General features: G+C 48.6%; 1 protein-coding gene across 2 annotated transcripts in view; it reads left to right on the top strand.

Annotated features, from left to right (window-relative positions):
* GCGR (glucagon receptor) overlaps positions 1-13,711 on the top strand; it is a 52,523-nt gene that overhangs the window by 25,883 nt on the left and 12,929 nt on the right. Inside the window, exons 2-7 of one of the 2 annotated variants that reach the window (XM_015426553.1) lie at positions 9,266-9,398; positions 9,496-9,592; positions 12,144-12,251; positions 12,527-12,648; positions 12,791-12,897; positions 13,488-13,641. In XM_015426553.1, coding sequence (XP_015282039.1) covers positions 9,345-9,398; positions 9,496-9,592; positions 12,144-12,251; positions 12,527-12,648; positions 12,791-12,897; positions 13,488-13,641 — 642 coding nt within the window. In that variant the 5' untranslated portion in view covers positions 9,266-9,344. Of the gene's footprint in view, positions 1-8,969; positions 9,399-9,495; positions 9,593-12,143; positions 12,252-12,526; positions 12,649-12,790; positions 12,898-13,487; positions 13,642-13,711 lie in introns of those variants that run through there. The other variant, XM_015426552.1, reaches the window with a different exon arrangement.

Genomic DNA, 13,711 nt, shown 5'->3' on the forward strand with positions numbered 1-13,711 from the left:
TTTTTAAAAGAAAAGTTCTAGCCCTCAAAGTTTCTATAATCTTTCCTTTAGATTTGTCACCATGTCCTAACAGCAGGCTAAAAAGTATCCTGGGGTGATTTCTCATGAGGCTTTGGCCCGCTCTCTCCGGTGCATCTTGTCAGTTTCACACCGTTTGACACGCAGCTTTACTTCCCCCCACTCCTGGGTCCACCAACAAGAGCTAGGTGTAAAACAGTGATTCAGGTAGCAGACTTAGATGAAAACTGGTGGGTTACAAGGGGATAGCAAATTGTCTACTAGTGTTTGCCTCGGGGGTTCAATATGCAATTTGTTCCACCTCCACTATTTAAATACAATGAGCTTCCCATTTGCAGTACCACATACTGAGTTTGATGATACAGAAGCAAATGGAAACATTTCTGGAGATATAAGATGGAGTCAAAGCTAGCCTCAGTTTCCTGGGGTGTGTGCCTGCATGACACACATGGACACATGCCCAAGGGTTTTTTTTTACTTACATATATCTGAAAAAAAAGTGGCACATGAAGTAGACTGAAGCAGTGAAGGAACTAAATCTGAATTTCCCAAGACTGCATCTAGAGCTCTATCCATTTGAAAATGCCCAGATAAAACAATGTTTTCTGAAGACTCAGAATCAAAAGATGCCAGCTCTGGGTCAACATCTGCATTCTGCTTTATTTATTTATTAGTTAGAGTTATACCCCACCCTCCCTGCCAAGGCGGGCTTTATTTCCATCTCTATCCCCTACCTCTATTACTGGCATTTCTGGCTATCAGATTAGGGTCCCTCTAGACCCATAACTGTCCTAAGAGAACATAAGAGAAGCCAATGTTGGATCAGTCCATCCAGTCCAAAACTCTGTTACACAGTGGCCAAAAAATACCAGGTGCCATCAGGAGGGCCACCAGTGGGGCCAGGACACTAGAAGCCCTCCCCCTGTTGACCCCCCCAAGCACCAAGAATACAGAGCATCACTTGCTCCAGATCGAGAGTTTCTTGTGGCTAATAGCCACTGATGGACCTCTGCTCCATATGTTTATCCAATTTCCTCTTGAAGCCATCCATGCTTGTAGCTGCCGCCATCTCCTGTGGCAATGAATTCCATGTGTTAATCACTCTTTGGGTGAAGAGGTACTTCCTTTTATCTGTTCTAACCTGACTGCTCAACAATTTCATTGAGTGCCCACAAGTTCTTATATTGTGAGAGAGGGAAAAAATACTTCTTTCTCTACCTGCTCTATCCCATGCAAAATCTTGTAAACCTCGATCATGTCACCTCTCAGTCGTCATATCTCCAGGCTAAAGAGCCTCAAGTGCCTTAACCTTTCTTCATAGGGAAAGTGTTCCAACCCTTTTATCATTCTAGCTGCCCTTTTCTGCACTTTGTCCAATGCTATAATATCCTTTCTGAGGTGTGGTGACCAGAATTGCCCTCAGTATTCCAAATGAGGTCGCACCATCGATTTATACAGGGGCATTATGATACTGCCTGATTTGTTCTCAGTTCCCTTCCTAATAATCCCCAGCATAGTGTTGGCCTTTTTTATTGCAGTCGCACACTGTCTTGTCCTGTGGAGTCCTGTAAGGAAACAAAATATGGTATGTATGCAAGTTTTCTGCTTCAAGCATCTGTGCCTTTTATAGGTCACAGGGGGACATCCGAGCAGGAACAATTGGTGGCAAGCAGTAGCATATAGTTAGCCACAATGGAGAAAGGACAGGGACAGAAATTAAGTTGTGTGCTAGACTCCATTCCACATAGTAGTATACACAGCTGCTTGATATGAACAAAACCCTTCACAGCCATGGTGAAGCCGGGGGCCTTTGCTGCAAACTAGCCTAGTTCTGGGTTAAGGTTAGGTCCAGATTAGTATGTGATTGTGAGGTCAGGTTCCTCCAGAGCACGAGGCATTTAACCCTTCCATGAAGGAAAGCCAGCATGGACATGATTTCTAGAGGACCACCTCTCCTGCTGTCCCACTTGTGACTCAATAATTCTATTCATATTTATTCCAGGCCCAGAATGCAAGTGGTACAGAAACAACCAGGGCTGAGAACAGAACACCCTGTTTACATAGAGCAGCCTGCTCTGTTCTCCGGATGAATTCCCCACCACGTCCCCCACCATGGGGCTCCAGGCAGGCGTGTTCCTGCCGGGGTCTGCAAGGTCCAAGGTCATTAGCCTGCGCAGTCATCCTGTTATGTTAGCCAAGCAAAGAGAAGGGAGGTTGTTCTCACTGGCAGGAAGAATGTGAATGTCAGAGTCACCACTGGGTTGAACAGAGGCAAATGGATCTGTCTTGCTCTTCAGCAAAACAACAAGATGGATGGGAGATGGAGAAAAACAAGCTTAGAGTAGCACAGCAGCTTCACGAGAGCCTTAGAGAGTGGCTGAAGCTGAGCAGTTGGCTAGAAGCCAGAAAACCCTTGTCCGACAGAGCTGGGCTGGGGCAGAAAGAGGCACCACTGATCAGGGACATCTGGGGCACTGAGCCAGGTGGCTAATCTGTCCCGGTGGGCTAAGGGATGGCCAGGAGGAGACACTGAAACAGGTTCTTTGCAAGGAGTGATTTAGGGCAGTTCTCCTGGGATGTGACTGAACAAGTCACTGCTCTGTGTTGGGGGTCTTCTCTGGGGAACCTGCGAGGATTTGCAGGGAGCTCCTCACTTTCCTCTGTATCTCCCTCCTCACACTATTTCCGTTTTTCCTTATCCTGGCAGACCCTATATCATCATCTTTCCTTGCTTTTTTCTTTTCTTCCCACCCCCTGCTTCAGTCATTTTGAGGTGTTTTAACCCCATTTTGTGCGTGTGTGTGTTTGGGGTGGGGTGGGGTTAGATTTCAGATTTTTCTGTAAACCTAGAGTTTTTCTCTGTCGGTAGAAAGATCTGTTTGTCTATCCATGGCCTCAGTCTCCGAATTTAAGTATCTACAGATGAAGCCATATTGAGAATCCTGTGTATATATTTGCAACATGTGTACAAGTACTAGAATGTGGAATGGTATAGTATAGCCCTATCTCCTCAGATATTGGAAGCTAAGCAGGGTTGGTAGCAGGGTTCGTACTTTGATGAAAGACCACCAAGAAATACTTCACAGAGGAAGGCGATGTCACACCACCTCTGCTTCTCACTTGCCTTGAAAGCCCCTTGCTGCGATCGCTGCGACTTGACGGCACTTTACCCACACAAGCAAGAATGGGGCAGGCCCCAAATTAATTTGGCCAACTCTGGGTCGGGAGATTCCTGGAGAGCTGGGGGCAGAGCCTTGAGAGGGCAGAGTTTGGAGTGGGGACGGAGCTCAGCAGGGATGTGGCTTCATGGTCCGTCTGCTGAAGCTGCCGTTTTCCCCAGGGGAACTGATCTCTGTAGCCTGGCAATCGGTTGCCATTCCAGGGGGATGTAATTCTGGAGTCTGGCAGCCCTCCCTCAAATTCTATGCGTTCTCCAGAGACTAGCGCTGGAGGCGAGTTAAGGATGGTTGTGGACCCCGAAGGGTGCATCTGGGAATTTCACATTAAAAAGAACACTGCATCAGAGTAGAGCAGGAAAAAGAAGGAGGGTGAAGGAAGCCTAGGGGTAGACTGGTAAGGAACAGAGTTAGGATTACATGCTGTTATCCGTCACCTCAAAAACCATTCACCAAACCAGCTGAGACTATGTCAGTTCACACCAGACAGAGTTTGATGCTGCTGCTCAAAACTCTAAAAGTCACGAGGATGTCCTTAAAAATGAGATGACAAGAAGAAAACTCATAAATGTTAACAAGTTACTGTGGTTTTGTAATGAGCTTGTCAAATTTTCCCTATCCTCATTGTCAGAAAAGTGTTCTCAGATTGCACTTCCGTACCTCTCTGAATAGCACTGTGGATTCTTATTGTGTTAGTAGCACTCTGGATTGTGAGCAAAACTGCAAGAGCAGGGTAGTGTAGTAGCCGAACTGTAGATTAAAAATGCTTGTTTCGAGCCACATAATGTGGGGAAGGGAGAGTGGCTTGGGAGGCAGTTTGTAGCCCAGAAGTGGCAGGTGGGAAAAGGGCTAAGCATCCGTCCTTTGCTCTAAATTCATCTCCTTCCCAAGCTACATTTTCCTGGGAGAAGCAGCCCTCAGACCATTGTTACATCATATGTTGATAGCCATTGATCTGAAGAAGCCTTGATTCAAATCTCATGCTGGGGATAATTACCGACTTACCATACAGGGTTGTTGTAAGGGTTATGAGGATAATGCACATGCTAAGTGCTCAAAAAATGCTAAGTAGAAGCATGATCATCTGTTATCAACACCAAGTCCTGCCACCTTTACCTTCTCATTACTGTTTACAGCACCATGCTGAAGCACCCGTGTTCTTTAGCTTTTTGTGCAGGAACGCACAGGAACGTAGTTCCGGCTGGCTTCCAAGTTGGCCACACCCAGCAGGAACTCATTAGCATAATAGGCCACACCCAACAGCAGAAACTCATTAGGATTGGCTACATTAGGGGTGTGTGGACTAACATGCAAAGGCGTTCCTGCTACAAAAAAGCCCTGGGTAAACAGAATAAGAAGCAAAAGGTGGGTGTGGCTGGATGAGCACACTTCTGGTAACATGGGGGTGCGGCCTAATATGCCAATGAGTTGTGCTGTCAGGGGTGTGGCCTAATATGCTAATGAGTTTCTGCTGTTGGGTGTGGCCTATTATGCTAATGAGTTCCTGCTGGGCTTTTTCTACAAAAAAAAGCCCTGCAGACAAGACATTTTGACCTGCACACGTGCCAAGATGGCTGCATAGGACAATGTAGAATCACTGGTGGGGCTGAGGATGGGAGCACGGCGCGCAGCAGATGGCACTCTTGTACACACAACTCCTGATAGCTTTCTAAAAATCAAACCATATCTGATTAATAACTGAAATATATAAAACTTTTAAAAGGTGAAAGGAAACTAGGCCATTTAAAGCAGTAAGTGTTTCTGGGCAATAAAGTTCTGATTAGTTCATAAATGCAAGCAACAGGAAGGCTTAAACATTCTACCAACTATTTCTGTGTAGTGCATCTTATGTCAGCATGGGTACATAGATGGAGTGTTGTCAGAAAATGTAGTGTACACTGTTAAATTCAGCAGGGTACTATCGATCAGACTGCAAAAATAGCAGCGTGACAACACTTGCAATTAAATTTGAAGTTAGGGTTGTCACCCAAAGACCAGGTGAGTCATCTTGGGGAGATGAGTAAAGGAAGTCATGGCTTCTCCTGCCCATTGCTTTTCCGATCCTATCATCTGCCCCTCCCAGCAGCTCAAACAGGATTTTAGGTTTGCCACAAAAGGAGGCAGGGGGAGGGGGTGAAGAACAGGACTGCAGGTGGAAGCCACAACTGTCTTGTCTGTCACTGTGTCAAGGAATTGTAAAGCACTTGCATGCTGTGCAGGTTGCAACCTGGCAACCCTAATACTTTTGGAGCCTTTTGCAAATGTTCACTTGGATAAAGGTGAGCCGAAAATAAGACACTGTCTTATATTTATTTTTTCTCGAGAAGACACACTAGGGCTTATACCACAAATGCATAGAAATCCTGCTAGGGCTTATTTTTTGGGTAGATCTTATTTTCGGGGAAACAGGGTATAAGCCCAGGCTTCCAAAAAGCCTATTACTCTGTCCTTCACTATGGAGTAAACTTAACAGTCATGGGATAAGAGGAATCCCTTTGTGAATTAGAAACTTGTTAGCTGATAGGAAGCAGAGGCCAGGAGTAAATATATGCCTTGCAAGGGACAGGGAGTGAGCGGTGGGTTCCCCCAAGGATCAGTACTGGGGCCAACGGCTATTTAATTGCTCATAAATTATCAGGAACTGGGGGAGCCTAGCAAGGAGGACAGGTGTGGGGATGGTGCCAAATTATTCAGGATGGCGAGGAGAACCAAAATAGACTGTGAGGAGCTCCAAGAGTATCTCTCCAAAATGGATGTGTGAATAATAATGCAGCAAACAAAGTTCAATAACAGTGTAGAACGTTGCATGCTGGGACAAAAAAAAAAGACCTCCTAAATGTAGATATATGTTGGAGATGGCAGCTGAACTCACCAAGAAAGAGATCTTTGAGTCATGGTGGATAGTCTGATGCAAATGTCAACAGTGTGCAGCAGCTGTGAAAAAAGGCAAACTCCATGCTAGGGATCATTAGGAAATGGATTGAAAATAAAGTGGCCAGTATTATAATGCCCTTGTAAAGATTTATAGTGAGGCTGCTTTGAATGCTATGTCTGGGAAAGAATAATGTAGTGATCGAACCAGTGTAGAAAGGAGCAACCAAAATGATCAAGGCCTTGGAGCACCTACCTGATGAAGAAAGGCTAGGGAGTCTGAGTCTTTTTAGTCTGGAGGGAAGACAACTAAGAGGCATGAATGAGATATGTTGTCCATCACATCCCTATTAATTCTATGCCTCATCAACACGCTTTTCATGCCAAGGAAATTCCATGTGTGGAAAAATATGTATACTGCCACCATCTGGACCAGAGGATCATTTGTTTAAATTAGGATTTTTAAGATGTACTGTATGTTTTTAAATTATTATGTATATTATGTTTTATCATGGCAAGGTTTTGCCTTGCCTCTGTAAGCCCCCCGAAGCCCATGGGGGAGGGCGAGGTATAAATATGAAAAATAAATAAATAAATAAATAACGGTGATGGTCCTCTGAGGCAGAGGTGCAGTGTCCAGTGATGAGTAAAAAGGTAAAGGTAAAGGTTTCCCTTGCTCGAAAGCTAGTCAAATCCAACTCTAGGGGGCAGTGCCCATCTCTGTTTCCAAGCCGAAGAGCCAGCGCTGTCTAAAGACGTTTCCGTGGTCATGTGGCTGGCATGACTAAACACCGAGGCACACAGAACACTGTTACCTTCCCACTGAAGCGGTACCTATTTATCTACTTGCAATTTCTTGATCTCGAACTGCTAGGTTGGCAGGGGCTGGGGCCAGAGACGGGAGCTCACTCTGTCACGCGGCACTTGGGTCTCAAACTGCTGAATTACAGACCTTCCAGTTTTCAGGTCAGCATCTTAACCTCTGAGCCACTGTGGCCCTGGACCAGGGATGAGTAGGAACTGGTAATTAGTCATCGTACTGTACATTCTCTGAGCCTGACCTATTTTTGTAAGCATACACTTATTCTTACTTCCCCCTCATTTGGTAAGGCCAAAGATACCTCCTATAGCCAGTGTAAAGAGGGTTCCCCAGCAACTCACTGCCCTGGAGGAAGTATTAGTTCTTATACCATTTTTCCGGAGGGGATCTTTCTCTTACTGCTCAGTGAGTATTAGAGAGTGGGCTGGAACAGTAAGGTCAACTGGTTTTTGCTTTGGGGAGGGGGTTGTTGAAGGAGCACTCTAGTAATCCCAGTACAATTCCAGCCACATCCGGCCTGTTGTTCCAAAGCACCTGGCAAGAATGGCTTGTTTGTCAGGAGTACTGCAATGCCATTCAGGAGCTCTTTAACCAGCTTAGAGAGGGATCGAAGGATTTAGTTCCTGTGTGAATCTGAGATTATCTGGGATGGGTTGTAGACACAGGGGCATTGCCCAACCACCCACGGGACCATGGCATGGCTTTCAGCCAAGGAGTCAGTCTCTGGGCACATGAGGGCCTTTGTCGGCACCAGGATGGGCCTGGACACTGAGGAGACAAGGGCTGTCACCAGGCTCACCCAGAGCCAGGAGATCCCCGGAGAGTGTTAATGATTAACAACCTTGTTGGCCTTAGCTGGGCCATGCCAGGAGAGGTAAACAGGCCAGAGGCAGTCCTGGCACATTCCCCCCAGCGGTCCCTGCCCCCATTAGATGTTTTCCTAGACAGGGACCAGCCAAAGAGGGACGTGGCCGCCACTTCTGCCCCAGGAAAGGAGAATCCCTGCTGTAGGGTTGCCAGCAGGCATGGAGAAAAATGGGCTATCCCTTTAATAGAGGCTAATGCTTGGAAATGGGCAGCTGAAACTGTTCATGTTGTGGAGGTAAATAGTGTCACATGGTAAATAAGATCCCATTAATCCTCCATTAAAAGGACAGGACACTTTTCCCCCCACAGGCAGCTGGCAACCCTACCCTGCTGGCATGAGCACAGATCACGTCAGAGTAAAGGAATGTACCAACTACAGCCAATGAGCAGAGGCACCAGGGCATCTGTCCACCTCAGCAAGCCACACGACTCTGCACAACGACCTTTTTGCTGATGTCCCAACCTCCCCTCTCCTGTGCACCCTGCTGCTGCCACCTTGTGCAGCTCCTCTGGCCCCTGGTAAGGCACGCTCACACAGGCTGCTGAGGCAGCCAGCAAATGGCCCGGCTGCACTGCTGTCTGCTGGATCCTCCAATCGGCACAGCTTCAGCACCCCCTACCCTGTCACTCTGGCTGTTCTGGTTCCCAGACACAAGACTTCCAGTGCTTCTTACTACCTCTGCTCCCTAGTCCCCTGGCGCCCAGGGGCCTCCCCACCTAGAGCACTGCCGCTCCTCAATCCACAAAGCAAAGCTGTTCAGTCCAGGGATAGCTCAGCTCAACCAGGGCAGGGCAGAGTGTCTTAAGGGGGGGACAAGCAGGCCCACTGAACACCACCCCCAGCATGCACCCGTTCCTCACTGGACCGATTGTGAAGGGTCCCCTGTTAGCCCGGCTTAGCACAGACTCTGGGTCCTTTTCTTTTGCACTGTTGTGTGGGTCGCTGCTAGTCCCCAGCACCTGCTGCAAACCTGGGCTGGCAAGTGTTTGGAGAGGGGAGACGTGTACAGGCTCAGGGTGTACTACTGCTCCAAGGAGGCGAATAAGAAAAGAATTCCCCCCCCCCCCCCGGCTGCATCACAGTGGATCATGTCTCACTGGGCACTTGGCACGGAACCAGATCCAGCCCTGAAATAGCTCCCCCCAAAACAGGCTCCAGTTACAGCGACTGGCATTCGAAGCAGCCCCCTCAACCATGCGTCCTCGGCTCTCTCCAGCGCCGATGAGGGTCAGAGAGCCCCCAGCACCAACCAGAGGCAGGGTCGAAATGCCCAGCAGCCACCTGACCTGAGTGGAGGCTGCAGCAGCCATGTCCCCACCCCGAACAGGTCCCTGTCAATCGTTATTTGCTGGCACCACCTAGGTGACCTGGATGTAGCCCAGGAAACCCTCTCGTAGCCTGCTGCGTCACCAGCCTTGGAGGCAGGGCACTGGAGCCTGGAGTCTGCAGAAGAGCAGCAAGACTAACGGAAGCCTTGTGTCCCCCCTTCTCTTTCCTCCTTGTCCCATGCAGGTTTCTTGCTAAGAAGCTTCTATAGGAAGCCAGCAGCTCCCGGAGCATCCCCAATGCGGTTTCGCAGTTCTCCAGAGGGATGTCCCAAACACACTTACTCAGTCTCCTGCTGGCGTTGGTGTTGTGCCTCCAGGTAAGGGCCTTGGTTCCCCCACCCCCGACTTGCCCCAGGTCTGAAATACACACGTGTCAGGCCAGCCATAGTCTCTCTTGCCTTTTGCCCTCCACAGGGGCCCTCAGCCCAGATCATGGACTCCCTTGTTGAGAACTGGATGGCCTACAGCAAAGAGTGCTTTCACAACATGAGTCTCCTGCCACCGCCTACTGGTAAGACATGTGTCCCCTGCAGGTTGGATACTGTTTGACAGCACCTTGGATGAGGGAGGGAAAAGGGACATGAGGCGGGTAGACAGTCAGAGAGGCACTGCTGGGTCTGTTCTCCTGCCCTGCTGTTTTTCTTTCTCTCCCCCCCCCCCGTTTATTCATCAGTTTCATTGCTAGGCAATGAGCAACTAACTGCATGCTGGGACCTTGTGAATGTCTGTGGCTGCGGATATGGGAAAGGGACACATACTTTGGGGGGGGAGGCTGCCTCTGGTACTGGTAGCACATCAGCACACGCAAATGGACAGAGACGATTTATTCTCTTCTTGGGAGAAGTGGTCCTAGAAACGTTGTTGGTTACTGGATCTCAAATGACAAATGGGGACAGTGTCAAAGTGAGGCCTGTGAGGGAATGAATCAATAGGCAGCTGTGTATGTGGGCCATTGCATCCATGCAAATGTTGGGCCTAGATCCACGCAAGTGGCCCACTGTCAAATTCTGTTGGACAGTCCTCATACGGCAACATCAGTAATTATTCTTCGGACGATCTCCGAAGACAGCTGGATCAGGGTGGGTCGGCGCTTCTACTGTTATTAGATCTGACAGCAGCGTTCAACACGGTCGATCATGATCTTCTGACCCACCTCCTCGCCAATATAGGAGTTTGGGGGTTGGCCCTTCAATGGCTCACCTCATTTCTCCATGGCTGGGGACAAAGGGTGGCACTGGGAGAGAATGTGTCCTCCAGAGACCCCCGACTATGTGGGGTCCCTCAGGGGGCACTTCTCTCCCCGATGTTGTTTAACATCTATGTGCGCCCCCTTGCCCAGCTGGTCTAGAGTTTCGGGCTTGGGTGTCACCAGTATCCTGATGACACCCAGCTATATCTGTTATTGGATGGCCACCCGGAAGCTGCCCCACATAATCTGGCCGTTGGTATGGAAACTGTGGTTGGGTGGTTGAAACAGAGTAGACTGAAATTGAATCCAACAAAGACAGAGGTTCTGTGGCGGGTGGGGTGGGGCTTCAGGACTGGGGCACAGATTACCAGCCTTCGACACTGGCGCAATCCGTCAGGAGCTTGGGAGTGGTTTTGCATCCTTCCTTGAGTATGGAGCCCCAGGTTGCTCAGACTGCCAAGCTAGTGTTTTTTTCCATCCACACCAAGCTCGGCAACTGGCCCCTTTCCTGTCGCACCCTGATCTGGCCACAGTAATCTATGCAACAGTCACCTCCAGATTAGACTATCGTAACTTGCTGTACGCTGGCCTACCCTTGAGATTGACCCAGAAGCTCCAAGTGGTCTAGAATGTGGCGGCGTGAGTCCTGACGGGAACATCACAGATGGCACATATACATCCAGTGCTGCACCAGCTACATTGGCTCCCAGTGGAATAGGTTTTTGGTAGTGACCTATAAGGCCTTGAGTGGTCAGGGACTGACATACCTATGAGACTGTCTCCTCCGTTATGTCCCCAGGAGAGTTTTGCGCTCCTTAGACAGCAATCTGCTGGTGATCCCTGGCCCTAAAGACACATAGCTGTCCTCAACCAGGGCCAGGGCCTTTTCAGTTCTGGCCCCGACCTGGTGGAACTCTCTGCCAAAGTCCATCAGGCCCCACCAGGCTTTTGGTTGAGGACAGTGATGGCTCCATCTTGGCTGGCACCCTTCGTGTTCTCTGTTGTTTACATCCATTTTGCCCTCTTCCCCCCTGTCCATGAAGTAACCGGCAGTGGGAGTTGGAATGGGAACTGGTTATTTGCCATCTGATTGTCTCTAATGTTCTACTAATGTTTTAACTAATTTTATCTTGTTTATCTGTGGTTGTACAACACCCAGAGCCCTGCAGAAGCAGGGGTTGGGTGATTCATAAATACAATTGATGATGATGATGATGATGATGATGATGATGATGATGATGATGATGATGATGATGATGATGATGATGATATTCCGTATTGTGCTATTTTTAATTTTGTTTTGCTTTGTTTAGTTTAAGGTGGTTAGCTTGTTGATTTTGTAAGCTGTCTTAGGCCCCCTTTTGTAGGAGTAAGTAGGGTTTTGGTGGGGGGTTTTAAGGGCCACTGATGCAATCCTAAGAAGAGTTACGCCCTTCTAAACTCATTGGCTTCAATTGACATTGAAAGGTATAACTGCTTAGGATTGCATTGTTAGTGTCTTCTTTTAAAAATTCATTTATACCCTGCCTTTCTCAACAATGGGAACCCAAAGCAGCTTACATTGTTCACCTCTCCTCCATTTTTATCCTCACAACATCCTTGTGGTGGGGTAGATCAGGTAAGAGTCTGTGACTGGCCCAAAGTCACCCAGCAGGCTTCCATGGCAGAGCAGGAATTTGAACCTGGGTCTCCCAGATCCTGGTCTGACTCTGTAACCACTACACCAAACTGTCTCTCTTAGAAAGAGTGAAAGCTAAAAAAAAATAAGGAAGAAGGCTTCCCCCCCCACACACACACACATGCTCTACCACACCTGCTGCTTCTACCACTGCTGCATATGCGCATCCACAGCCCCTGCCTCTCTTTCCAACAGAGCTGGTGTGCAACCGAACATTTGACAAGTACTCATGCTGGCCTGATGCCCAGCCCAACACCACCGTCAATGTTTCCTGTCCCTGGTTCCTGCCCTGGTATGACAAAGGTACCTGCAGTGGGGGGAGAAGACGATTGGGATGGGTTCATGCCCTTAGATGGGGAAACAGGCGTTCTAGTCGAAGAGGGGATGTTGGCATGGGGACAAGCAAAGGAGGATCTGGCTGGTGTGCTGGGTGAGTGGGAGAGGGGGATAGACACAAGAGACAGGGAGAGCTGGTGAGTATGGAACATGCAATGCCAAGGGGGTATGGAGGAAGAGCTAGTGTGGTTATTAATCTGGGGCACAGTCAGTCATCCAATCCATCCTTTCCCTTCCCACAGTGAAACATGGCTATGTATTCAAGAAGTGTGGCCCAGATGGCCAATGGGTGACAAGTCCCAAAGGGAAATCGTTGCGGGACGGCCGTCAATGTATGATGGACAACGAGACCCTCCTAGAACAAGTGAGCATGAATATGTACATTAGTTCTGGGGGCTGCCTTACCTCCACACACACACGTCCCACTGCCCATTCCCATTTGGATAAGTGAACAGTCCCCAGGTCTCCTTCATTCCTTAGATTCTCTCTGCTTTCTTCTTTCCCAGAACAAGTTTGCTAGGATCTATGGCAGCTTCAAGGTGATGTACACGGTGGGCTACTCAGTGTCACTTTGCGCCCTGATCCTCGCCTTGGCTGTGCTACTAGGCTTCAGGTGCCTGGGGGATTGAACTGGGGGTGGTGGTCAGTGTTGGGGGAAAGGCATATTTTAAGTCGCATCGTAGTCTATGGCTACTATCCACACAGCAGTTAAAACTCCACATGGAGAAGCTGAGTTTCTGTTAATTTTGGAAAGAGATTAATTGTATATTTTTAATGAGCGAAATCTCAGGCTGGCTCATTCTACTGGATTGTTTTAAATTACAAGATGACTTTTACCACAGTTACATTGTGGGAGAAGATCCATGTGTCTCCCAAGTCATATGGCAGGTTTAGCTTGCATTCTGATCAACATTAGAGCAGTAGAACTTTATGTAATATGCAATAAACAATGAAGTTCTTGGAGTCAATGACCGATATCAGTTCTTCAGGAAGGGACCAACGCTGTGGCAATCTGTGGATAATATTAAGAGCTAGAGAGGAGGTGATGTGTAGGGAGAAGGGGCAAGGTGGGGAGCAAGGGATGGGGTGGGGTGGGGTGGAGACTGTGACCAAGGTCCAAGGACTGGAAGGAGGGTCTGGGGAGGGGGCTCTACGTGGTGCCAGCCCCGCTGGACAGGCATTGACAGGCTCTCTGCTCTCCAGCAAGCTGCACTGCATGCGCAACTACATCCACATGAACCTCTTCGCCTCCTTCATCCTGAAGAGCATCTCAGTGCTTATCATCGACACGCTGCTCAACACCCGCTACAATGAGAAGATTGACGACTACAGTGTGAGGGTCTGGCTGAGTGATGAGGTGACACACTCTTTACACTTCAGTTTTGCTCCCCTTGATTCCCATTGCCTCCCCCCCCCCCCCCCCCCCA

The sequence above is a fragment of the Gekko japonicus genome, unplaced genomic scaffold, assembly GCF_001447785.1.
Source record: "Gekko japonicus isolate JY-2015 unplaced genomic scaffold, Gekko_japonicus_V1.1 scaffold1430, whole genome shotgun sequence".
Lineage (NCBI taxonomy): Eukaryota > Metazoa > Chordata > Lepidosauria > Squamata > Gekkonidae > Gekko > Gekko japonicus.